General features: G+C 37.4%; 1 protein-coding gene across 1 annotated transcript in view; it reads left to right on the top strand.

The window, feature by feature from the left end:
* SHISA9 (shisa family member 9) overlaps positions 1-24,764 on the top strand; it is a 177,600-nt gene that overhangs the window by 6,541 nt on the left and 146,295 nt on the right. The window contains exon 2 of the mRNA XM_041401800.1: positions 1,981-2,108. Coding sequence (XP_041257734.1) covers positions 1,981-2,108 — 128 coding nt within the window. The remainder of the gene's footprint in view (positions 1-1,980; positions 2,109-24,764) is intronic.

Raw genomic sequence — 24,764 nt, 5'->3', positions numbered from 1 at the left:
AACTTTCATTTACTTTTTTTTCCCTTCCCAGAAATGTGTCCAGCTGCCTCTGGAATTAGAATTAATATTGATGTCAATAATTTCCTCTGTATAGAGATATATTTGCATAAATTGATTAGATATTAATGGTTTTGGTCTCCACTTATTTTAAATTGTTTTTGCAATATAATGCTTTCCTTTTTCATCATTTCTACATGTCTTTGTGAGATCTCTTCTGTTGAATTTTTATTATTCTGCTATGTAGGCCAGCTCTGCTATTTCTGCAGTCTAAGCACTGCTTCAAATGGGAGCATTACTCTGATACCATTAATCATGTGGTTACTGTCTTCTGACCTTTTCCAGGATCAACAGAGTATTCTCTAACATGTTGATCACAACTGTATCTAATGTCTTAATAACATAATGTTAGTCATAAACCCAAGAAAACATCAGTATTGGTCAGCTGTATAAGCAATGTTCCAGCAATCTGAAAGCAAGATCCAGCTCAGGATTTTTCTCTGTAACTTAATGGAAACTACTTACTTTTTAATAAGTAGGGCTTCTTGATTGAGAAATCATAATGTCACAGAAGTACAGTGGAGGAGTTAGATGACACTTGCCATGGCTTTCACCAAGGAATGTGCTTATTTTTCATTTATTTATATATTAGTTTATAAGCCAGTATTTCTTGATGCAGTATCTGGGACACTGTATATAATTTTGTAGAAAATTAAACTAAACTGGGCTTAGTGCCCAGAAAATATGTCCACACCCTTAAAAAATTGCTCAAGAGGTCTAAAAATTAAAAACAATAAAACAAAAAGGAGGTAAAAAATGGTCCATAATGCATTGACCTGAATAGAAAGGATTTGCACTGAAGACACTGGTAACACATACTACACATACAAAGCTTTCCTTTGCCTAAGGCAACAGCTTCTGCAGGTGGGCCAATTATTTCCTAGGGCACGGTAGTTCAGCAGGTAGCTCTGGCACGTAGGTAAGAACTAATCCTGCTCCTGTGGAACTCTGGCAAAATAGCACAGACTCACAGACAGAGTTAGATGCTGCCATGCTGGGAGTTTCAGAGCTTAGAACTTGGTCAGTAACTCTGGCTGCACAGGGCTGATCCAGGTGTGTGTGTTTATCCGAGTGCCTAAGGATGCACTTACACTCAGCAGGACACTCTGGTCCTTGCACAGCCACCAGAGCAGGATGAGTCTGTCTGCCTGCCTGGAGCCCTGCAGGGCAAGCCCACAGGCAGCACCAGCCTGGGCCTGGCTTCACTGAGGAGCCTTTTGCTTACTCCCTCTTTGCTAGCACAAAGCTTTCATCCTGTCTCCGAACTGCCTTCAAAGGAGCAGGGAGTGTTCCTATGCAAGCTTTGCTCTATGTTAAAGACTAGGACACTCACAGAAGTTAGAAAAAGACCTTTTTTATCTCCCCATCTGGATGAGAAATCCTTACATCCCTGCTTACTGGATTTCTGCATGGAAGTTATATGACTTATCAACCTGAGTGACATTTTTGAATGAAGACCACTATGCTGTGTGTGCTAAATACAAATGCATGTGTGAGAATTTCCTTTGAAATTGGTAATCTAGGTGTGAAGATAAGCAGTTTGTGAAAGGTGTAGCCATGGGCTAGGTGCTGAGGTGCTCAGCTTAACCAAGATGGCAATAAATGTTGCTGAGCACATGCAGAGGCAGAATTCTACAAGGCTCAAGGAGCTTAAAATATGTTCCTCCAAAGCCAAGATACCTAAAGAACTTAATGTGTTTCTGTGTTTTACTTCTAGCAACTTTAGGCTGTCAGTAAGACAACCTAAAAAGAGCCTTAGGTGTGAAGTCTCACAATGAATTTACTTCCCTGCATTTACTGTGAAGGGAGCTGGTTTCTCCAGCAGACATAATCGACTGCATCGCAAACTGAAATAGATCTTGGAACATATTGTTAATGTCATACAGATTTTGCAGATTCATTCTGGTTTTGTTTGGATTTCAGGGCTCTTGCTGATGTTATGCGACCTCAAGGTCCTTGTACAACAGATCATATGGAAAGAGATCTAAACATTGTAGTACATGTGCAGCATTATGAAAACATGGAGACGAGACCTCCTCCAAATAACTTACGTAAGTTGCATTTTGCCTTTATCAATAGCTGGAATGCTGGCACTGAAAAGAGCATTATGAAACTAATACTGCTGAATGTCAAATGAGGATCAACAGTACATGGGTTCTTGCAAATTAGAAATATTCATTTTCTCAGAATCAGAAAAAAATTAGCTTCCTAGTGCAGATTAGTGCAACAGTAAGATAAATAAATTTTGAATAGGAAAATTAGTTATTGTATTTAGTTTTAATTAGTTTTCTTGGTTTTGTATCTTTGTCTTCTTCTACCTGTTGTTTTTGCTCCGCTCATCAACCTTTGCCTTATTCTGTGTTTTGTTATACCAAAATACCAATTGTTGTGGTTACAGCTGAATTTAACAATATGTTTCATAGGGCTGTAACAGCCAGTAGCAAAGTGGTCTCATTAGGCTGTTAGATCATATCCACTAGTATAGTAATTAAATACTTCCCTGGATAGCATCAAGTTGTATGTGGTTTTCATTTTCTCAAGGGAAAGATGAGAAGATTATTATTTTAATTTTTATATAATGTTTTTATTCTGTATCTGCTATAACATGTTTATGTTACTGAAAGCAAGATTAAAATGCATCTTGGAGCTTCAGGTGAGATGTAAAGTGGTTCTGAAGTCATAGTCAACTTATTTCCCAGTCTGTATTAGAGCACAATACAGATCTTTCTGATGCACAGATACATATTCCTCTTGTGATAAACAGTGCCACTGAAAATTTAATTTGAATACTTATTTATGTAACTTATATTCAGCCATATCTTAAATATATATATATATATATATATATATATATACACACACACATACTTAAATTATGGATACATTTACTAAATCAAGTTCAATAGATTTATAAAATAAAAAGGTATCATTCAGAAAAGTTTAGATTGGTAGGCAGTGGGTGGCTTTATTCTGTGCTGTAGATCAGTGTAGATGTGCATTTTACTGCAAATATACTTTCACTGCATTGGTATTTGCATTTTGAAACATAAGCATATGCACTCATCTTTTCCTTAACTATAGAAAGAAAGTTTGCTTATATTTGGAGTTTTATTTGGACTGCATTGTGCAGTTATTGGTGCCTTTTTTGGTAGAAGGGTGTAAAGACAATGGAAGAAAGCAGCTCTGAGTGCTGCCTGCAGTCCTGGTGCCTGGGAGAGGCTGATGGGGGAGAGGCTGATGGCCATTCCTTATGTGCATCCCTACAGAGTAATGGGAGAGAATTAAAGCTGTACCCTCTAATAAAGGTTGCACACACAGGAAGATGTGACACCTCATCAGGTGACACCTCATCTGCCTGCCCTGCTCTCCAGCAAAGAGCTTCCACCTGGGGCTGTGCAGATGTGCAGTGCAGAGAGGGAAGCACACACCCTACCTGTGTAAAACCAGCACTTCTGGAGGGGAACGTAAGCTGCTCCCTGTCAGAGGTGCTCTGACACCCTGCAGCTGGACTTCTGAAGGGTTAATGAGGATGGGAATGTGCACTGCTTCTCTGTGCTCTGTGTATCAGCTCCTTGCTGATACCTGATCTTTCACATGACCGTGTTCACAGGAACGGTACCAAATAGTCATGAAGTTTAGGTCCATTATTTTCTCTCAGATGGGAAGTGTTTATTCAGAATCCCAGTTAATGAAGGAGTCAGAAAGTAAAGAGGTTCTTGCTGCACTGATTTTATCTAGATTTTTGTAATGATCACACTGAGATATTTTGCGCAGAACTCTTTGTATATACTACAATATACAACATAACACAGCAAGCCTTTAAACTCATTGTTTCTCAGATTTGAATTCAGACTTAAGCCCTGCTTCTAGGAGCTCTTGCATATAAACACAGCTCAGGGCCACATAGGTGGCCATCAAGGAAGGAAAAAAACACACATTTAGTGGAGTGTTGGCTTATTCTGACCCCCAGACATCCATAACACCTCTGTCTCACACAGAATACGGCCCTCTGGCACAGAGGGAAGAATTATATGGGAAGCAGCTCTTGCACCACTGCAATTTACAACACAGAAACACTGCTGCTACTTTGGAGCTGTCCTAATCCTTTGGGTCATGTATAGGGGCAGTCCCAACAATGCTTCTTACGCATCTCAGGCATTCCTGCTACAGAAGGAAACCTCAGAAGCCAGCAGCTCTGATGGTAATTGTTCCAGTCTTTAATCAACATTATGCATAAAGTCAATAATTTTAGATTGTTAAGTGCAAAGCTTCAAATGGTGAAACTACCCAAGGCATCCTATAACCAATATTGCATACATTTCCTTCCTAGCAAGTGGAATGTTGTTCTGTATTTGTTGCCATTCTATTCTCATAAACTCATGCAAAACATGATTATATGACCTACTAGAATTAGCCAGAACATCACAAGTGATTGAAATCTGTTGAAAATGTGCATTTATGGCACAGGAAAAAAAATCTTTCTATAAAGAGAAAATTATTAAGACAAATTTTCCAAGGTCAGTATCTTAGCAAATCAGAATTTTATAGTGAAGTTCTGAAACACTGCAAGAGTGGATATTACAGACAGAAACTTTGGCAGTGAAGCATTACCTACTACCAGTGCTGGAAAAGTGACAGGCTTTTTTTGGGCATTTGAAAATAAACAAATAAACCATAGTGAACCACAGCTTTCATAGTCTTACACACAGAAAATGAGATTGTGTAAAATTATTGCATCATAAACTTTAATTAGTATTTTTAAAGTTTTCTAAGTTACCAGTTTCTGTCTACTTGCCATCTCATAACGAGACTTAAATATTTGAGGTTGATGTACTTTTCACATTGATCCATAAATATGAATTGGGCAGGAGGAATTTCTTAGTCATCGCATATCCCTTCCGTACTGTGTCTTTCAGACAAGCTGTTGAAGGCCAAACATTAAAAATGTTCTAATTTGAATGTTCATTTGCTCTTTCTATCCTCTTGAAAACATTTTGCTGATGTCGCCAATACGTTTGGAAAGTGTTTTGTGAAGGGAAGCTCTTTTGTCAAAATGACAAACTTCACATGATCTCTGACACTGGAAATGATTGTGTTTCTGTTTCTGGACTGTTTGTGACCAGAGGACAAGGATTTTCTCTGATGCCTGCAGCTATTTGCCAGAACTCGCAGGCCAGTGGAAGGCCAAAAGCTCTTTTCAGAGTCTTGCAGTTTACTCAGTTGCTTGTCCCTTCTTTTTTGATATTCAGAAAAGAACAGACATTTTGGAGGTTCCCAAGAAACAGGTTTTTTCATGCTGATGTGAATTCAGACAACCTAGATGATTTTTAGTAAAAGATATTTTGTCTTTAGTGGTTGTTGTCATAATTTTCTTCCAGTACTGTGCTTTCCTTAGGATTGCTTTTCTGTTGTCTCCTTCATTCATACACACTAGAATGTGGTGGTGCTTTGTAAACAAGCAGCACATACCTATCAAAAAGTGGAGCATTCAAGTTTGCTAACATGAGATGTTAAATAAAATAAAGTTAAAAAGCTACCTTAAAAACATCAAACCAAAAGCAAACCTTTCTGCAGAATTTGACTAGTTATGTTCATCTCTGACTTTAAGAAATCTTAAGAAAGCAACAGCATTCAAGGTATTCTTTTCTCTTCTTGTTTTTCTTTTCTTTTTTTCCCTTTTTTTTTCTACTTATTGTGTTAGAAGTAAGGGATTTATTTAACTTGTTGGGATTATAACACTGATGGAGTGGGAGTTAGGAAGCTTCATAGCTACATCCTCATTTCTGAAACGTGATTACTGCTATTATTTCTGATTCATGATCTGTGATAGCAGAGTGAAAAAATACTTTAGTTGGTGCAATTCACAGTCACTTTCCCTAATGATCAGTAAAAGCTCTCTTACTATTTCCCAAGAACCAGCCTTGCACTAGTAAATTTAAACAATTTATGCAGGCTCCCACAATAAAGATGATTTTAAAAGAAAGCCAATTATAGATTAAGGAGCTTTTTAAGATGAAAAATGTTCTTAGTTATTTTGAAATGTATGAATTATTTCTTTATTTTGAATTTAACTTTTAAAAAGTGGATTTTAAATACATGATTCCAAGAAGGAAATGTTGCACTGTTTCAAATGGCCAGCTTTAATACTAGCTAAAGATTTGCAGCACGTGATTATAATGACCTTTTAGAAAATATATTCAGCGTTGTGTTTGCTGCTGCATTTGATTGTCAGTTGTCCTGGATACTGACTAACAACAAATGCTAATGTTGAAAACAAAGCTATGCTTTCTCTATAACTGGTGCCTCATGATAAGTTAACTTTTGTTTTTTCTTTATTTCTGTGTTAAGGCAGTAGGCATTTAAATAGGAGGATATTTTTTGAAGTCTTTGTACATTACAATAAAAATTCTGTATTGCATATCCCTGTTCTTCTCCCCATTTCTGCACATAGAAGCTCAGCCTGTGTTTTCCTGTGGCAGGAACTGTCACTAATTTGACACTGTGAAAATAGAATTCACAAGAACATTTTTCAGCCTTTCATCACTAGTGAATAAGCCTTATTTATTTGTCTTTGGCAAATTAATTATTTTTATGCTTAACATACGTAATGTGTTTAAATCAGATGATTCATTGTCTTGCATTGCCTAAATGTAATTTCTACTGTTGGTCATTGGAAATACACAGGGAGACTTACTAAGAAACTCCAGTAAAGAGAAGTGCTGTTGTTCCAAATGTAGAGCTCATGGAGCATACCAAACATGAGAACTAATTTGCTTACACAGTAACTGTTGGACAATTAATTGCATGGTATTGAAGAAGTGGTTGTTGAGGATGTGCAGCAGTATTGGAACATTGTGCTTCTTGTGACAGGGGCCTTGAAACTCCACCAAACCTCTTGCTAGGACACAGGGCTGCAAAATGCAAAGGACTGAGCAAATAACATTGTTGGGCTTCTTTGGTGTCTGGGTTTGATTACAGTGAAATGCTTATTTAGACCTGGCTTTGAGCATGGGTGCATGTCCCAGAGGAATTGCACTATTTTCTTCATGAACTTCAATTAGCTGTTAATCTGCTCACTTAGAAGGATAAGAGACTCAGAAGCTGAGCTGTGTAGACAGGGTCATGTTCCATGAGTAGAAAGATGGACAGCACTAATAAGTTTTCAGCCAAGAAAAAGATAGTTTGAGCAGACTGACAGAAGGAGTGAAGAAGTATTGCTGAGGGAGCGCTCCAAGACAGTGAAGAATGAGGGAGAATAAACTGGCCAGCTTAACTGGAGAATGTCCTTAGTGCACAAGAGTCTACAGTGCTGTGACAGAGGGGACTGCAATAGTCAGCAGTACTGGGAACTTGCTTACATTTAAAGCCTTATTTTTCACTGCCAGTGTGAAAAAACTCATTTTACTGGGGTTTCTGTGGTCTGTACTGGAAACACCTTAACACTAAAAGAATCTCATAATTTAGATTAAATTCCTGAGCTAACATAAGTTTAGCTTTCAGTTAACCCTGGGAGAGAGTTGCTTATGGCATTCTGACTGTAATATACAGCTAAGAGGACAAAGTCCACATTTAAATGATACATTTTACACACTAATCATCCAAGTAAAAGCCCACACTACTGTCACCAGCCATGTCAAAAGAAATATTGTGTATTTAAATAAAAGTTCTGTTTGAGGTTAGAAGCTGCAAACTGCTTTGTCACAGCTATCTTGAGACTTTTTTAAACCTTTAAATTAATTTCTACTTACTGACTTAAACTGAAATCTTGCTACAATTTCAAAGCATTAGAAAATGAGTGATAGAATTTTTAAAATATAACTACAGCTATAGCAATGCATTCCAGATATCCAGAGCTTCCATGCTGGAAACCAAATTTTCCATATGTATGGGAAATGTAGAGTCTGAAAATGCATCCCTCGTGCAACTCAGTCACTGGAAGACAGTAATGTTTAATCAGTTCTGAATGTGTGTTTAGCCTCACAATCATTAATATAAAATGTCTCTAATTTACATTCAAATTTTAATTCAGATGCATGATGCTGATTTATGAGAAGATGCACTGAAACTTCTTGAAACACCAATGAATATTTTCAAGGAAGTTAATTACAACCTGAGAATGAGAGATTCTGGCGTTGTTTGGGAAAAAAAAAGGAAAACAAATGAAATATCTCATTTGTCATTGACTTTTGGTAGATTTAATCAATTAAATTTTTCAAAAACCAGGATGATTTTGAAAATGTAACTATACATCATACACAATATCTATTTATTTGTAACTACACCAGTCTTCACGAAGTGTACTATGTCAGAACTCTGGCATTGCTCCTATCAAACATTTAATTCCATGTCTTTGGAATCATCCTATTTGCTTAATCTGGCAAATGAAAAAAAAAAAAAAGAAAAGAAAAAGTAGTAGTAAACATAAAATTTTGTATGAACAGGACTGAGGAATTGGGTTTGTATTCAAATCAAACTGAACTTAACACCATTTCCATATGTTCAGTAGGCCTCTTTGGTCTCAAATATTTTTTGTTAAATTTTATTGGAAACTCTATGAGGCTGTTATGGATCCTGGGTGCAATTTTAGGTTTGAGTTGTATTGGGTAGGTCTTCGTAAGCTCTGCTGCATATGAGGATATCCATGAGAACTGCACAGTGAAGTTTTTGCTCTATCTTTCTTCATTTATTGTACCATAAGAACAATGAGATTGGATTACTGCCTTGCATCCTATCATTTACTTCTATTCAGCTTTTAATTCAGAGAAATCATTTGACATCTCTTAATAAACATATTCATCGATGTAAAATGTATTTGGGAGAAATACAGTCAGTCACTGACATTATCCTTTAGTGCAAGAATTAACATTATGGTAATAAAAAATACTAAGAATATATTTTTGCATTTTATACTGCAGTTAAAAGGCAGAATGATTATTTAATAAAATAAAAGTATTGGTATGACAGAAGAAGAGCATTGCTGTACTAGACTATTATAGCAGACTTCAATAACACATCTGAAGGATGAGACTCATTTTGCTGTCATTGGGGTGCAGAGTTGTACTTTGAGATGTTGCCTGATGGTGCAGGGACAGATTTACCATCTACAAAAGGAAAAGTTCAATATCTTTGGAAAACAGTGATGTGTTTCCCTTGTGATTTCACTTTAGCTTTGCAATCTAAATTTCACTTAACACGTTTGATTAATGAGGTGCTATTCCCATTATATGCTACTGAATTTAATATCTAAAATTGTATTTTTTCATCGGACAGGCACACCAAATAACAATATTTTCCTTGTTGAATAACTTCCAGTGCCAAATATTCCCACCACTGACCACAACTGTCAGCAATATCCATCATCAGTGCTTCATGCCCATTGCTATCTGTCAAGTCACTGGGATTCTTAATGTCAAAAACTAGTACAGAAAACACTGCCAAACCAGTAGGAATCATGCTTTGAAAAAAAACCCAAATCATCAACACAACCTTTTTATGATTGTGTTCTGTCAGATTTGTGCTCATCAAAATGAAGAAGGATAGAGACTGATACACCTTATTTTTTAATATGGTAAGAATAACCTCACTGAAAGGCAAACAAAAACTACGTTTTGCTTTCATTGTTGGTTTGCCCTCGCACCAGCTATGCTTGTCTTTTTCATGTCAAGACAACATGTTTTTTAACTGTTGACTTAGAGCTTAATCATCTCTCTAAATCCTTGAACTCCCACCCTCATATTTTGTCTCAAAATCATAGATTGGTAACAAAAATGACAAAAATGTAAAATCCCAAATAGATCAGTTCTGTCTGCATATGCAGGTGCAAGCATTAAACTAACATATTCACAGCTATAAAGATAACTTTTTATCATTTTGGCTGTGCAAAACTTTGAAACTGTATTTTAGACGTTAAAATGCTCTCATCAGAAATTTAACATTCAGTAAAATCAATTCCTTCCTAATTTTTCAATCAGTCATCCCAACTTTCCCAAGCAGAATCAGTGCAGTGGTTACACAATAAAGAATAAGAGGTTGGCTGCATACATTAAAAAGCTTATGAATACAAATCCCAATATTATGAGGCAATTGTAGGATGCTACTCAGGGAGAGACTTGCACCAACTTCAATCTACAGTTTCAATCATCAATGATTTTCAGTACTTTGTTCTATGTTCTCTGCTTTACATTATAAATTTCCTTGAAATGTACATATTGGCTCTGATTCCAGTTTTATTATCATACGATAAAGTCAAGAAGGGAACTGTGTTGAATATTTATGAACTAACTTTTTTGTTGATTTTTATAATAGAAAAAATAGTTGGGAAAAAAAAATCTCTGGAACCATGCTACAAAACTGCATTGATAATCGTTCCCAGATGATTACTATGTGGATTTGAATTTAATCTTGAATTTTTAGTTATCACATCTAAATAGCTTTCAAGATTCCTTTAGTAACATAATTTTGGTTTCAGCTCAACCATTTAAGCAACATGTCTGTTCACACAAGCTTAAGGCTATAACTATACTTCTGAATCTGTAATGAATTTGCAACACAATCCAAAATAATTCTAATTGTCGTTTACCATTCACTCCTTGTCAATTAGAGGAAATGCACATTTGATAAACAGCTATCTATACACATCCAAGAGCACATACAAAAGAGAATGTACATAACAAAATTTGGACATTATTTGAGTTAGTTAGCACTTTTTAAGCTGGAAGTGTCCCCAAAAAACTCTCAAAAGCAGAGCAGTTTTTACCCTGAAAAGTTTGTTTTCAGTGTGTTAGTTAACCCTTCACACTCCAGAGCACCAGCCAAGAGAAAAAAGCCCCAACCTTTGCCATGTAGACCCTTGCTCTTCAAGAGCTAATCTGGTCACTTTTGAACTACTTTATTATTTTCTCTCACCCCATTCTCTAGACATACAGAACCTTGTGCTTCCTATTGCTGTCCCTCCTGCTGGCTGTAAGGAGCTGCTCCTCGGTGCCTGCAAACCCCGTTGGGTGGAGCTGGGTTGGGTTGTTTGAGGGAGCTGCAGTCGGCTGTCCTGGCCAGCACAGCAAAGAATGCCAGGACACAGAGAGCAGCAAGCGCCTGCCAGCGGTTCATCTGTCAGCAGGGCACTGCACACCAGCCATTCCAGCCCTGGAGCGCAGAGCGGCTGTGGCTGTGACTGATGTGGGGGTAGGAACAGGCTCTGAGCCTTGCAACAAAACCAGGATTTTGGCAGTGCTTAGAGTAATGGGCGGTTTATGCCAATTAGATGAAATTCTGATTGGCCAAAAGTCCTAGTAAAGCTCTCATCCTCTTTAATGGCTCAAGGATTTTACCCAGGGGCACTACAGTTCACCTAGGACCTCATATACACTTTACTGAGGGGAATTGTGGTTTTGTTGTTAATGTGGAATAAGGAGAGAGATAAAGGGATATGCAGGAAGTTTATCTTACAGCTTTGCAAAAAACCCCAACAAAACAAAAAACAAACACAAGCCCAAAAACCCCCCAAAACCACAGCTTAAACAGTTCGGTGTTGGAAAAGGAACAATGTTCACTGCAAAGAGCAATAGAAGCTAGTTAGGAAAAGTGCAGTGAAAACTACCAAATAATTTACTAAATTGGACCCGCCTAAGAAGTGTTTTGAAAAGCCAGGAGGCCAGGAGGAGTTTTCAGCTAGATGTACTTTCCCTTTTTGTTCTGATTTGAGGGAAATTTGGGCATCTGCAAATGAGGAAAAAGTCATGTGCACGCAGGGCCAAGGGAGCTTGTGCTCCCCTTTCATGCCGGTGCCCTCTGGCAGCACAGCTGCTGTGGCTAACAGCCGCTGTCCCCCCCAGCGGGCAGAACAGCCCCTCGGAGGGTTTGTGCCGGTACTGAACCCCCAACCACTGAACCCCGGCGCGAAACAGAACCTCAGGTGGCAGCTTTCCCTCATGTAAATGGCAGGAAATTCTTCTGGAATGCTGTGTGCACTGAGCACTGTGGATTTGTTTCACAGATGCCCCTCCAAGTACTGAGGGGTCCAAGTGAACGTGTTTGCAATGGGGTGTTGGCCAAGACCAGCCTGACTGGTTCTGCTGCTCTGCAGGGGGGGTTTGGCCATGTGAAACAATGTGCTTATACCCTCTGAAGCAAATTAATGGATGAATATTGTGTTAAAAAAATGAGATGGTATTTTATAAAAAGCTTCCAAAAAAGAAATGTGTTTTTTCCTCTACCTCATCAAATGACTAACTCCAGTTTAAAGAATATAATTTGCATTTATAACAGCGGTTTAAATTATTTCTCATTTTTTCAAAGCTCTAAGGTTGGAAAATTGCATTCCTCCTAGAGTAATCCAGATTCTTGTTAAAGTTTCAAGTTAATTTCTGAACAGTCATTGATTTTATGAGGAAACAGTCCTTATCATTTGAAAAACAAACATGTCCACCACTTTGGTTAGAACAGTTTCAAGTTTCTAGTCATAGCTCTGTACTGAAATTGCCATTAAATGCTTTACTTAGTTAAATGAACTCCTTTAAGGATTTTTAAAGTAAAATTATTTACATTAATGATTAATAATGTCTTTCCCACAATTTTAACACTTATTTTTTTCTTGGATTCTTGTTATTCCTTCTTGCTAAGGAGGTCTCCTTAGCAAGAAGGAAGACTTAAGAAAAGACATCTGTAAGAAGGAATAATTTCTCTCAGAAACAATTAACCCCAGAAAAGATCTTCAAAAATCCACAGAAAATCAGAATGGATAAGATATTAGCAAATGATTTATTCCTAAATGTTTAACTAGAATAAAGGTTTCTTTAAGACCTATAATGGCAAAATTCACTTATAAAGTCATCTCTTTATTATGTTTCTGGGATTAATCTTGTGTCTACAGGTTTTTGCATCAAAGTCAGTGAGCTCAAATTTTACCTTAACCATGCAAAGGTGTTAGTGTGGTGATAGAGAGACCAGGCACTAAGTCTGGATAAAAACGTTTGCAGCAATACCAGAACAAATACAATAAACTTTTGAATCTTTAAGAGTATTAAAAGTAAAATTGTTTATGCTTCTTTGAAAATGTCCAAATTTTAGCAGATATAGAGGATAAGCATATAAAATACAATTTATACTATTAAGCTGTCTCTTTCTACAGTTTGTTCATTATATTAATAATTTTATGCACTAATCTAATAATTAGCTGACTAATTTTTTTCTGACTGTGATCCTATGTCTCTCATAATGAGATCTAAATAACTTTATGTAAATATATTAGGTTTATTTCCTCTCAGAGTAACAAAATTACAGTAAAGAACAGCAGTGCTGCAGGGCTCCTTTCAAACACATACAAATGTGTGTATGTATCACTTTATAATATGATGACCTTGTATTGTCATAGTCTAGCATTTTAGAGCCATTAACATTTCCTTGTGAAAATCTGCTTTGAAATATTTATTTGCAAGCTACACTTTATTTCCTAGGTGACACCTTTTCCATCATTTCTACAAACATAGGGAGATAGATGAAGATGTTTCTGGAACCAGAGACATAGAACTAGAGCTATGCAGCAAAGTGTGAATCACCTATCTGCCCTACACATAAGGAGAGATTTTCAGATTTTATAAGTGTCAAAATCACCCAAACATTTTTAGAAAGGAAGACAAGTGGTCCATGAAAATCTGGTCTCTGTAACTTAGTGCTTTACTCTGCTGAAATTGTCCCCTGGAATGACACTAAAGTTCCCCTTTCCTCTTTACCACCTCTCGTGTCTTTTCATCAGGAGCAGGGAGGATTGTGCCTCTCGCCTCTGCATCTCAATAACCCACATGCAGTACCTCAAGTTCTTCCTGTGTTCCTTGATTTTGTTTGGCCAGGGAATAATATCTGATTTTTTCAGAATTGCCCATCCTGGGCTACATATCCTGACTGATCAGCAAGCAGAACAAGCCAAGGAAACAACTATAAAGATTGTGGTTCAGCCTTTTGTCTCCATTCAGCCATTTGTTTTCCTAACAGCTGTAGAAACATCTCATCCTTGAGATCTCAATAACACCAAAAAGGGCAAAGGAGTAAAAACCTACTGGAGGGAGTAACAGACAGCTAGACAAAATAAAAATTACATTACCCTTGTTCTCTTTTAAGAACAATAAACCTCAAGTTATTTAGTGAGCACAATAAAATGCTACAGGGCATTGTTAGCACAAAGTTTGAATCCATAAATCACATAGTATTGAGATGCTGCTCTGAGAGTCTGTAATCACCAAACAGTGAGATCTAGTCATCAAAGTCTGAGAATGTCAAGAAAACAAGAAGGATAGGATAATCTATGGTACATCCTTTTCTGTGTGGATCAAAGAACTTACTTCTCAGGAACATGTCTGCCTGCTTTGTAGTGTCTAAATTAATTGTCCAAGAAAGTCTTGAAGAAGTCACGATATGTCAGAAGGTCAGATCATGGAGGAAAATACAAGCTCAAAACTTGGCAGATGGTTTATTAGCTGCTAATTATTCTTATTTCTACTTTACATCATATTAAGTGTGTGCTAGAAGCTTCCAAGTGGAAAATTCTCGCAATAGTTAATGGTGTTTCAAAAGCTGCCTTAATCCTCCTTTATGGCTTGTGACACTCTTGGGAAGGAAGGTACTGCACAGCTTCAAGGATGCAAAGGTGTAAAGCTACCTGAGGCTAACTAGCAAATTACAAAGGGCAAAGTCCTAAGTGCATATTTCCCCATGGGAAATCTCTGTATATAGAAATGGATTAACTTCCCCCATATATCTGAAGCTTATTTAGAGTTTGAGATCAGTGCACCCTGCAAGTTGGTGACCATGAGCTAGTAACTTTAAAAAAACTCTTCTCATATAGGTCCATACAAGTCTTGTCAGCTTGGAAGGAATTAACAGAAGAGGAATAATTTAATCTAAATTATCACCCTAGCAAATTAAAACTAGAACATTTGCATGTCATAGTCCAATATCACATGCATGACTGAATCCTGGCAGTCAAGATGTCAGGATCAATAATCCATCATCTGAAGAATCCTTTTGAACTATTCTCATAGTAACTTGCAGCCGTGGATTTCCCTAGACTTGACCTGTGTGAGATAACTGTGAGCAGCACGCAGACTGCTTGCTCTGTCCTGTGGATTTGTTCTCAGTGAAAGCTCCTAAGTGTCATTCTCACCAGCTATCCCCTGATTAAGACATGGAGAGTTTATTTACATCGTGCACAGGACTAAAACACGTACATCATTCTTATGTTGAAACAGTTCCTGACACCCCCTCCATATGAGAAATGACGAGGCCTCACAGCTGGAGCTGTGTCCATTTAAACAAACTTGAGCTTTTTTCCAGTCTGCCTGCCTGCAAGCTGAATACCTCTGAGCATCAGATTATCTTTGTGCTTCATATTGTGGAACAGTGTTGCAGAAGCCAGAGCAGAGCTGGCTGTGGTCCAGCATTACAGCATTATCATATTTATGTTCAGATACCTACAACTGGCGTGCATAGATTGCTGCTGCCACTGCTGCCTGAAGTGGTGTGCACTGCTATCACCAGCAGTCAGAGCAAACGAGGGTTGGCAAACTGCAGGATCCAATATCAGCCAGCCTGGCAGATCCAATTCACGAATGAGGATCAGCATAGCCTTAACATAAAGAAATGCCAGATGAAAAGGTAAATTGCTCAGAGCGGATGTATTGAACATAGGAGATGAGAGAAGCTGTCAAAGGAAGATGACAATGAACAGCCATGTTTCACAAAGAAGATGTCAGAAGGCAAATGGAGAGAGTCTGTTCTATTTAAGATGTTCCAGAGATTGTTTTTTAAAAAAGAATTCAAATTTCAGAGCTAGGTAGTGTGGTGCCTCTGGAGCAGCCAGCATAGCCCACTGAACTTTCAGAACAGAGCTGCATCTGCAGAATGCTCATTATCCACATTGGTAAAATGAACTGGACTGGATTTTGACCCTGTAGCAACTTAACTCATTCAGTAGAGGTTAGGATAATAACTATATTATATTTTTCTTTTTAAGCCACAGTTCAATAATATCAGAAAATGAGTAAGCAAAAATAAGCCTGAAAACCAGTGTCCTCATACATACAGTGTAATAACAACTTAATGACTGAGCCAGCAGGCCAGGCAAAATCTCATTCTCCACACCCCACAGAGTATCTTGTGGATAATACCATTGTTTCAGTACTCTCTCTCCCAGTCTCTCTCTTGCCCATCAAAGCTTTTTTTTTGCCTTCATGTTTATGATTCTTCTTTTCTGTGCCTGACAGTTGTAATGAAGATATGCCACAGTTTTGGTGACAAGGCAAGTATTCTAGTGAAATCCTGGCAGAAGAGATGAAATGAAATAGTTAATACCTGGCACTGGGTTCTGGAAGAGATCACTTATATATAAATTTATTTAATGTTCTGTAATTTACAAAAAAATATCATACTTATTTAGATGTCACCATTAATTTAAAAATCAATGAAAACATGTATACATGCATAGAAAAAATCAACTTCCTATTAAAATGTCATTGCAGCATAAGGATCCATAAAGGTGATATGGGAAAAGACAGCATATGCTTGTCTCAGCTTCAACACCAACTCTAGCTGAAAAAGCGTTATGAATTTTTGAAAGCTTGAAGTTGTGCTACTTGACTTAGAATAACAAATATGGGGTTTTTAAACAAATAATCGTGTTTTCTTACATACTTTAATGTGCTTATCACTTCAGGATACCTTCAAGTCTGCACATGTTTTACAATGGAATATGACATTCCACTTCAAATTTCCGAATTTAGGCCACTTACACACAAAGTGTGTTTAAGCTGCCACAGTTTACATACATTGATCTATATCCCCACATGTGCTGTGCAAAGTGTAACATGCATTGCGAGTTGTATTCTCAGTGCAGCATTGACATTGGAGGATTTTTCCTCAGCTATGGAAGCAATCCTTGTCTTGTTATCAACTTGCCTTAAAGTGTTAGTGGGGAAAAAACCTTTTTATGAATATATGAACAAAAAATGCCTTCTGAGAGATAAATTTTCAGTTATATTCTGCAGCTACAATCACAAGAGGCCCTAGATGAACTCATTGCACATTTTGAAGCAAACAAATGTATTTTAGCAGCAGCAGCATGATTTTTCACCCATTATTTACAATGCTTTATAATTGTGGGAGCTATTAACTCTACAGGCACAGAAAAGTCAAGAAATTTGTATCTTCTGATTTTAGAATTTAGTGCAACATAATGTGAAGGTTACAATAGCATTCTCATCCTGATACAAAACTGGGGATAGTCAGGTATTGTCTTTCCTTGCCTTTGACAGTCTTTAAATTCCATTCACTGTGTCTTAAAAGAATATGCTTGATGTGCAGCAGTGTAATTTGTATCAGCATAATACTATAATAATTTCAAAGCTATAATACAATAAACACTATCATTGTTTAGAAAGTCAAGATATTCCCATCTCATAATCCAAGGATGCTTGTAACTGTTGTATCACTCACATTAGCATCATCACCTACTCTGGAGACGCTGAGATGTAATTTAAAACAGAAACAACAGAGTATTGGGGAAAAGGAAATGCTGATCAAAACCTTAAGGATTTCTAGAGGTCACAAACATCCTGGCAGTCTGCCACAATCACGGCTGCTGACTAGAGAACACTTTCTAGTTTCCTTGCAACTCCAGGTTAACACAGTTATTAAAATAAACACTTTGAAAAAATCAGGAATTGGTACTGATCAGGAGCTCATTTTAGGGTGAGAATGGGGGAACCTTAAGTTTTCCAATATCCATAAAGCTTCAAATAAGAGTATTACAATATTTTTAATTATTTCCAAGGTTAATTTATTAATTTTTTATGCAATTAATTGAAGAAATCGCCTTAGTTAGCATGGGTGGCTCAAAAATCAGGATTGAAATCTGACTGTATGACAAAACTCCTACTACTGAAATGGATGTAGGCATTACTGCTGTGGGGGGAAAAAAAAGCCTTAAGAGACTGGATAATGAAATAGAACGTGGTGCTTGTGGATCCCCAGTTTAAATACAATCACAGTGAGTATAAAAGTGGCCAGTTTTTAAGTTTGCAGCCTAAACTATATGTCACTAGATGTCCAATCCTTTGAGCAGTAAATAATCTGGAAAGAAACAAGTTTCCTAGTTTCTTAACAGTGTCAGTAACCTGTTCTCTTAAGCAGACAGACTTGCTAAAACAGGGGTAAGAGTGTTTATTAGAAAATGTTTAATTTATTAATAGACTCAGTCTTGCTGAAGAAAATAGAGATTTTTTAAACAGAAGCATGTTAGCTCTACTGACAGACTGCATTTCAGGTGGAGCTGTTACTTGGGGAAATTGGTCTGTGGCAGGCTGACAGAGTCCCTGGGCTCTTGGGGAAGGTGGAGTTCTGGTGTTTTCTCTTCTCCCTCTCGTTGCAATGGGCTTTAGGCTAAAGCAATCTCAGTGCTAAATTCCCTTGACAGGGGAGAAAGAAAGGGAGAAGTGAATGGGTAGAGCTGTGATCCACAGCAGTGTGTTCACACTGGCCAGCCTCCATCTCTGACCATCTCTTAGTGGCATGGACTTCGTGGGATCATAGAATTAAAGGAGAAATTAGTTCAATTAGATCTGGGATCTGTCCTGATACCCTCTGTAATATCCAAGTCCTATAATTTTACCCAGAAACTCCTGTAATCAACATGTGGGCTGTGAAGCCAAACTGCTGCTATGTTTCTGTACTAGGAGTCAGATTTTAGTGACAATTATTTTTCATAAATACTTCTTTAATTTTTTCTTTATTTCCTTTGGTATCATATGATAATACAAACTCAAAGTGTAAATTATACTTATAATCCTGAGAGTTCTGTTAAACCCTAAGTGATAATAGGAAAAATGAGAAGAATACTAATGGAAAGAGCATATACTGAAGATTTTGCTTTCATGTGAATGCAATTAGAGCTTTTCCCTTAAGCTAATAGGATAAGTAACTATATGAGGAAATCCACAGGCACTGCAAATGTGCAGGAGGGAGAGAGTAGTGTTTGCTTGGTGTTCAATGGTCCATGTGTAATAAGCTGGCAGTTCCATCTAGTTCCTACTGGACAAATGTGTACATCAGAAATCCCTGTTTCTCCCTTCCTCCAGCTGCACATTTGGAAGTTTCAGCAGTGAAGCCGAGAGTTGAATTAAGAAAGACATGGCTACATTTTCAAAGCTTTTTTATTTTTCTCCATTTCTTTCTTTGTAGGTAAATGTATGCACACAACAAATACATTCCTATTGCATATATGGCTGTGAGATGCAGGAAATCAGTTGATTTCCTGAATATCTGTGCATGACTGATCAACCCACATCCCTTTGTCAAATTATTCCAGGAGGTCTCTTCTGACACTCCCAAACTTTGAGGTTTTCCTAAAAGCATTTGCTAACTTGATGCCAGATTAATACTCTGTCTCTTCAGAATAAAATAATGTTCTGGAGTTTTCAGTAGTTACTCTGATTCCTGGAAGATAGAGAATAAATGGTATACAGGTTGGATCACAGAAGTAATTAATTTAAAAAAAAAAAGTGGAAATGATTCCTTAATGATGGTAATTCCCTTGAAATTATAGCATATATATATAGCATAACACAAACAGTGTGAGTCTGTGGTAGTTTGATATGGCACAATTATTGTTGGCTTTAATTTGGGATGCTTTATATTTGGATTTTGCCTACACAAATGCACTTCAAAAACCATGTTGACATACCCAGTGCAGCAAACCACTTACATGAGGCTCTCACAACTCTATACACAACCAGCAGGAGACTGGCAGTTTTATTTTGCTCTGTAATATTGCTCCTGGCCACGATGTGGACCAGTTTTTGGTAGTGCATGATATCCAAACTATGGAAAAGATTGTCAGGCCCATTCCTGCATGCCTTAGGGTGAGAAGGGTCAGAAACTCGGGTGGAGTTAGCCAGAAGTTCCCTAAAATAGCTAGAGCCACCCTTTTCAGGAGCTGTAGTGAGCACCAGGGATTGCAGCTCTTTTCCAGGGAAGAACAACAGAGCATCAAGGACACTGTCCTTGGAACAGCAGCCCCAGGAGGTGCTTTAACTCTAGGAGCCAGGGTGGCATAACTTTGAGGCTGCTATAAAGCACATTGTGAAAATACAAAAGTCTTTCCAGATTTTTCTTTAGTTATGGACAGTTGTTAATGACAAGGAACTGTAAATATTGCATACACAGGATGGGGATATGCAACTCAACCAAAAAAAAAAAAATCTATCAGCAGTCTTTAATGCCTTTTTTAAAAAAGGAGCCAGGGTGGCATAACTTTGAGGCTGCTATAAAGCACATTGTGAAAATACAAAAGTCTTTCCAGATTTTTCTTTAGTTATGGACAGTTGTTAATGACAAGGAACTGTAAATATTGCATACACAGGATGGGGATATGCAACTCAACAAAAAAAAAAAAAATCTATCAGCAGTCTTTAATGCCTTTTTAAAAAAAATCTTAACATACTGGTAAAACCATAAGTTTCAAAAAAAATCCTTTTCCTGTAAAAATGTTTCAAGCACTATATATGTTCTTTCTCATGAGACATGGCTGCTGACTCTCCAATGCCTTATGCTGCAGCAAAAGATTCACAATTGTCTATTCAGTCTGTAAATAGCTTCATGCTTGTTGTCATTTTTTGTCCTCCAATATTCTTTTAGTGCCTACATGAGATCCCTGTGTGCCTCTGGTACTACTGATCTAGCCCAGAATTTATACTTTTTGCCCTCAGGACTAGCAGGTTTGAAAAAACATTTGGCATAGCTGGCATGGGGGACGTTAATATCATTGGCCCTTTTGTTAATGGGTCATTGACCCTGTAAATGGTCCCTACTCTATGGAATGTGTTTTAATTTGCAGGCAATATCTTGCTAACCTGACTCCCACTTTCCTATGGAATTTCACAAACCTGAAACTCATTCTGTGGAATCTCTCTAATTGTTTAGATGCAGAGTGATTTGCCATTTGCATCCCGTAACAGCTACAATTAAACTATGCCACATGGCTTCATCATACTTCCCCCAAAATGCCTTTGCCATCAACATTTCTCAGAGTGGCAATTCTCCTGAGCTTTCCAGAATTTATAGGTCACAGGTAAAACAGCATGTTCACTGGAAATGTTAATGAGTTTACAAACTGCTGAGTATTATAATGATAAATTTGATCATATTTCTCTACTGACTTTGTATGGTCTTGGTGCTGCAATATTTTTAGCTTATATCTGCTCTCAAAGGGCCCAATCCAAAGCTCATTGAAGTCAAGGAAAATAGGTGTATTAAGATTAGCAGCTTTTGATCAAGCCTGAGACAGTCAGTGCCATAAAAACATTATCTGTGCACATCCCTTATATGCCACTGACATCTCCTTGCACCACTGCAAGTTACTGAATCTCATTTTCTTTGCAGCTTTCTGCCTGATCAGGGAATCTGTGAAGTCCAGGCAGCAAAGGCAGCTGTTTTGAGTCAGATAATTTTCGGCTTCCTACATAAAGGGAACTAATATAATATCTACTCTATGCCCACATCACTGCCACATCTCACGTGGTTCTGCGAGGGCTTCCAGGGAGAAGGGCAGAATGCGGGCAGTGGTTTCTAAAGCCCTGGCACTGGTCAATCCTCTGCTTCTGCAATAGACTCCCTGTCCTGCATTTACAGGTACTTTCACCAACATTCTTGGGCACAAAGTAATTGCTGTAGCTTTCAAATGCATCCTTTCACACCTGAAAGAGGATGGTGCAGACTGGGCACACGGTTACATTTCTGTCTCTTCTGATACAGGTACAGACAGAGAACTGTAGTCTGATGTCTTCCTTGGGCATTTTAAAACCTTTACTGAGAGAAAGTGACCTGTTTATTTCAGGAGGTTGCAGTGTTCTTCTTGTGGTATATGATGGCATTAATATGTATCATTTGAAGTTCTAGTAACCAGACCTAGCACTACTTTTAGGGAGAGACAAAACTGTTTACAGTACTTTGGTGAACCATCTTCCACAAGTTCACTTAAAAAAATACTGATGACAAAACGAACGTTTTTGAGATGAGAATCTTAATGAAATACAAACCAAATACTGAAAATGTCTAGTGGTAATGTATCATCTATCACCCCTTCCAAAACTGTTTCCTTTTAATGAAATGGAATTTTGTGAGAGTTTCAGTGTCATACTGCTGGATGTCTCCTGAGGAAAAGGTCAATATCTAACAACACCAAATGTTATCACACAGACTAAGTCTTATGCCAGTATCAGAAACTTCCCTTCAGGTTACCAAAGAACAAGATAGTTGATGTTTGGTTTGGGCACTAGCTGGACTTCTTCAGAGGCTTATGGAGCATTTAAATAGCAGATTCTATCTTTGTGATGAAACTGGTTTTGAAGTACTTTAGTTTACAAGCCCCAGGTGTTTCTGAAGTGCAATTCAATGAGAATTTTACAGTTTCGTAAGAGCCTGCTCTCTTTGTAAGAGAAAGGCAAGAAGATGACTGTTTCTATTTTCTCTTTTCCAGTTTTACTAGCACTCTTGGTGTAAAGGGTAACACAAGCAGTAGTCCTTTCTATGCAAAAATAATAGTAGACCCTCTTCAAAGGACAATGTTAATCCTTCCCTCTTCCATTCCACTTAGTTACAGTGAAAAAATACAAAACTAAACAACTCCTCAATAATGGAAAGAAATAAAATTACATTTTATGATCTCTTGTATTTTCTTTCTTCCAAAGCCTGTGCTCTGGTCAGTGTAATATATTGTGTGAAAACACAATGTACACACTCCACATTCTTTTGAAATATCTGGTGAAATGGCTTTTTGATTTTTCAGAGCATAGAATGAATGTGCAGTGAATTCACAGTGAAAGCTCTATATAGGATCTCGTGATAGGTGTAACTTATTTTTTATTTACAATTCCTGTGGCTTCTAGTTTTTATTTTCTCTTCTCCCCTGCTGTCTGAATTCAACATGAAATAAATTTGCAATCCCACAATGTTGCTTCAACCTTTAAAAAAATGGACTGCAGCCAGTGCCAGTTTTGGGCAACTGTCCAAAATTACACACCAGCCACATAGTGCAAAGTAGTTTTTGTTACCTTTGTATCATTTAGCCACAGATTTATTTTTATTCTCTCTATTCCCTGGAGGGATGACCTCCTTGTCTGGGTTGCCTCCACCTAGTAAATGTGCTAATTATTATTACTTAGTTTCCTGATATGAATTGTGTTTATTCCTATGCCTGTTGAAGGCCTGGACAGCAGTTTCATGCACATCACGTAATGTTGGAAATGTAAAGCATAAGGGCTGATCTAGGTAGCATATGGCTCATGGTCCTTTAGCTCTTTGTTTTGATGGTGAACTTTAGGAGAATTGTATTCATTATTTTCTATTTCAGTGTATTAGAAATTTTTGTCCTAGTTTTGGAGAGATATTAGAGCTTCCACAGTTCTGACATCTTTAAACACAACTTCATCAGGAAACATACACATCATCAGCAACACACACAGCAACAGTAATGCTGCTGTTTCAGTAACAATAGAAGTGTGTTTTGCATCTATACCAACCTTGATTTTGTAAACACAAATAAAGACAACAAATGCAGTTTATCATTCCAACATATACTTAAAATGTACTGTACTGTATAATGTATTGTTTGAGTTAAAAAGAGCAAATAATTGCATTTAATGAATGATCACTGTGTTTAAAAATATTTTGAAGACAATATTTTTTTTTAATACCAACTTTATGTAGCAGGGTAATTATAGAAGTGGGAACATCAAATAATCAGTTTATGGTCATATACCTTGAACAATTTTATGGCTATAGTTTACTACATCTGTGAAATTAATATCACTGAATTGCTTCTTCCTACAGTGGCCACATTAGTGTTTTAAGAATGAAATATCAGAAGAATTAGAAAGGTGAACAGGCACAAATATTTCTCAAATGATTAAGAGACTTCTCAGACGGTCTGTAGCAAGTCCATATCTAATAAAATCAATAATCATGTGAACCTCAGACATACAACTTGTAAGTTTAGCTAACAGATCCTCTGCTACACAGTAACTGATACTTGACAGCTTTTAAAAAATATTAATCAATCCATGGATTACTAAAATTTCAGCAGCAATTTGTTGTGAATTAATGTAACAGAAAATATTTCAGCATGTCTAATTCCATATTATATGGCAACATAATTCCCAAGCAGAATATCTCCATCCAAAGCACTTCCATTTCTGTCCAGTGCTTTTCAATAAATTAACAATTTGGCCAGTGGTTCATGGAGAACTATTGGTGGTTCCAATGGGAATATGCAGGTGCCCTGTCCAGGAGGTGCCAGTGATGCCCATAGAAAAAAGCCATTTAGTCTGGAGCAGGTCAAGAAGAGAAGTTGAGCTGGAAGTAGAAAACACAGCTTTGGGAGTAAAAAGACTGTGTTTAAGCTGGGTTTAAGAATGTAATCATGCTGACAGTGAAACACCAGTGCTTCTCTCCAGCTCCTTCTGCAAAGCTAAGCAGAACTTCATTTTTGGTGTAGATTTTGTTGAGGACTGTGAGGGGGTAGTGTGCCTTCCATTTATAGTACACCCACAGGTTTTGTTATTGCTCTTTTATTAAAGGCATGATGGACAGAATCATTAACTGTGCAGATTATTTCCTTACATAAGGAGAAGGGAGCATCATGCTGTGATGGTCCAGGGGTGACCAGC

This window comes from Onychostruthus taczanowskii, unplaced genomic scaffold, assembly GCF_017590055.1.
Source record: "Onychostruthus taczanowskii isolate IOZ18803 unplaced genomic scaffold, ASM1759005v1 scaffold19, whole genome shotgun sequence".
NCBI classification, from domain to species: Eukaryota; Metazoa; Chordata; class Aves; order Passeriformes; family Passeridae; genus Onychostruthus; species Onychostruthus taczanowskii.
Note: the sequence above shows the minus strand (reverse complement) of the source record. Positions and strands in the feature narration are given on the sequence as shown.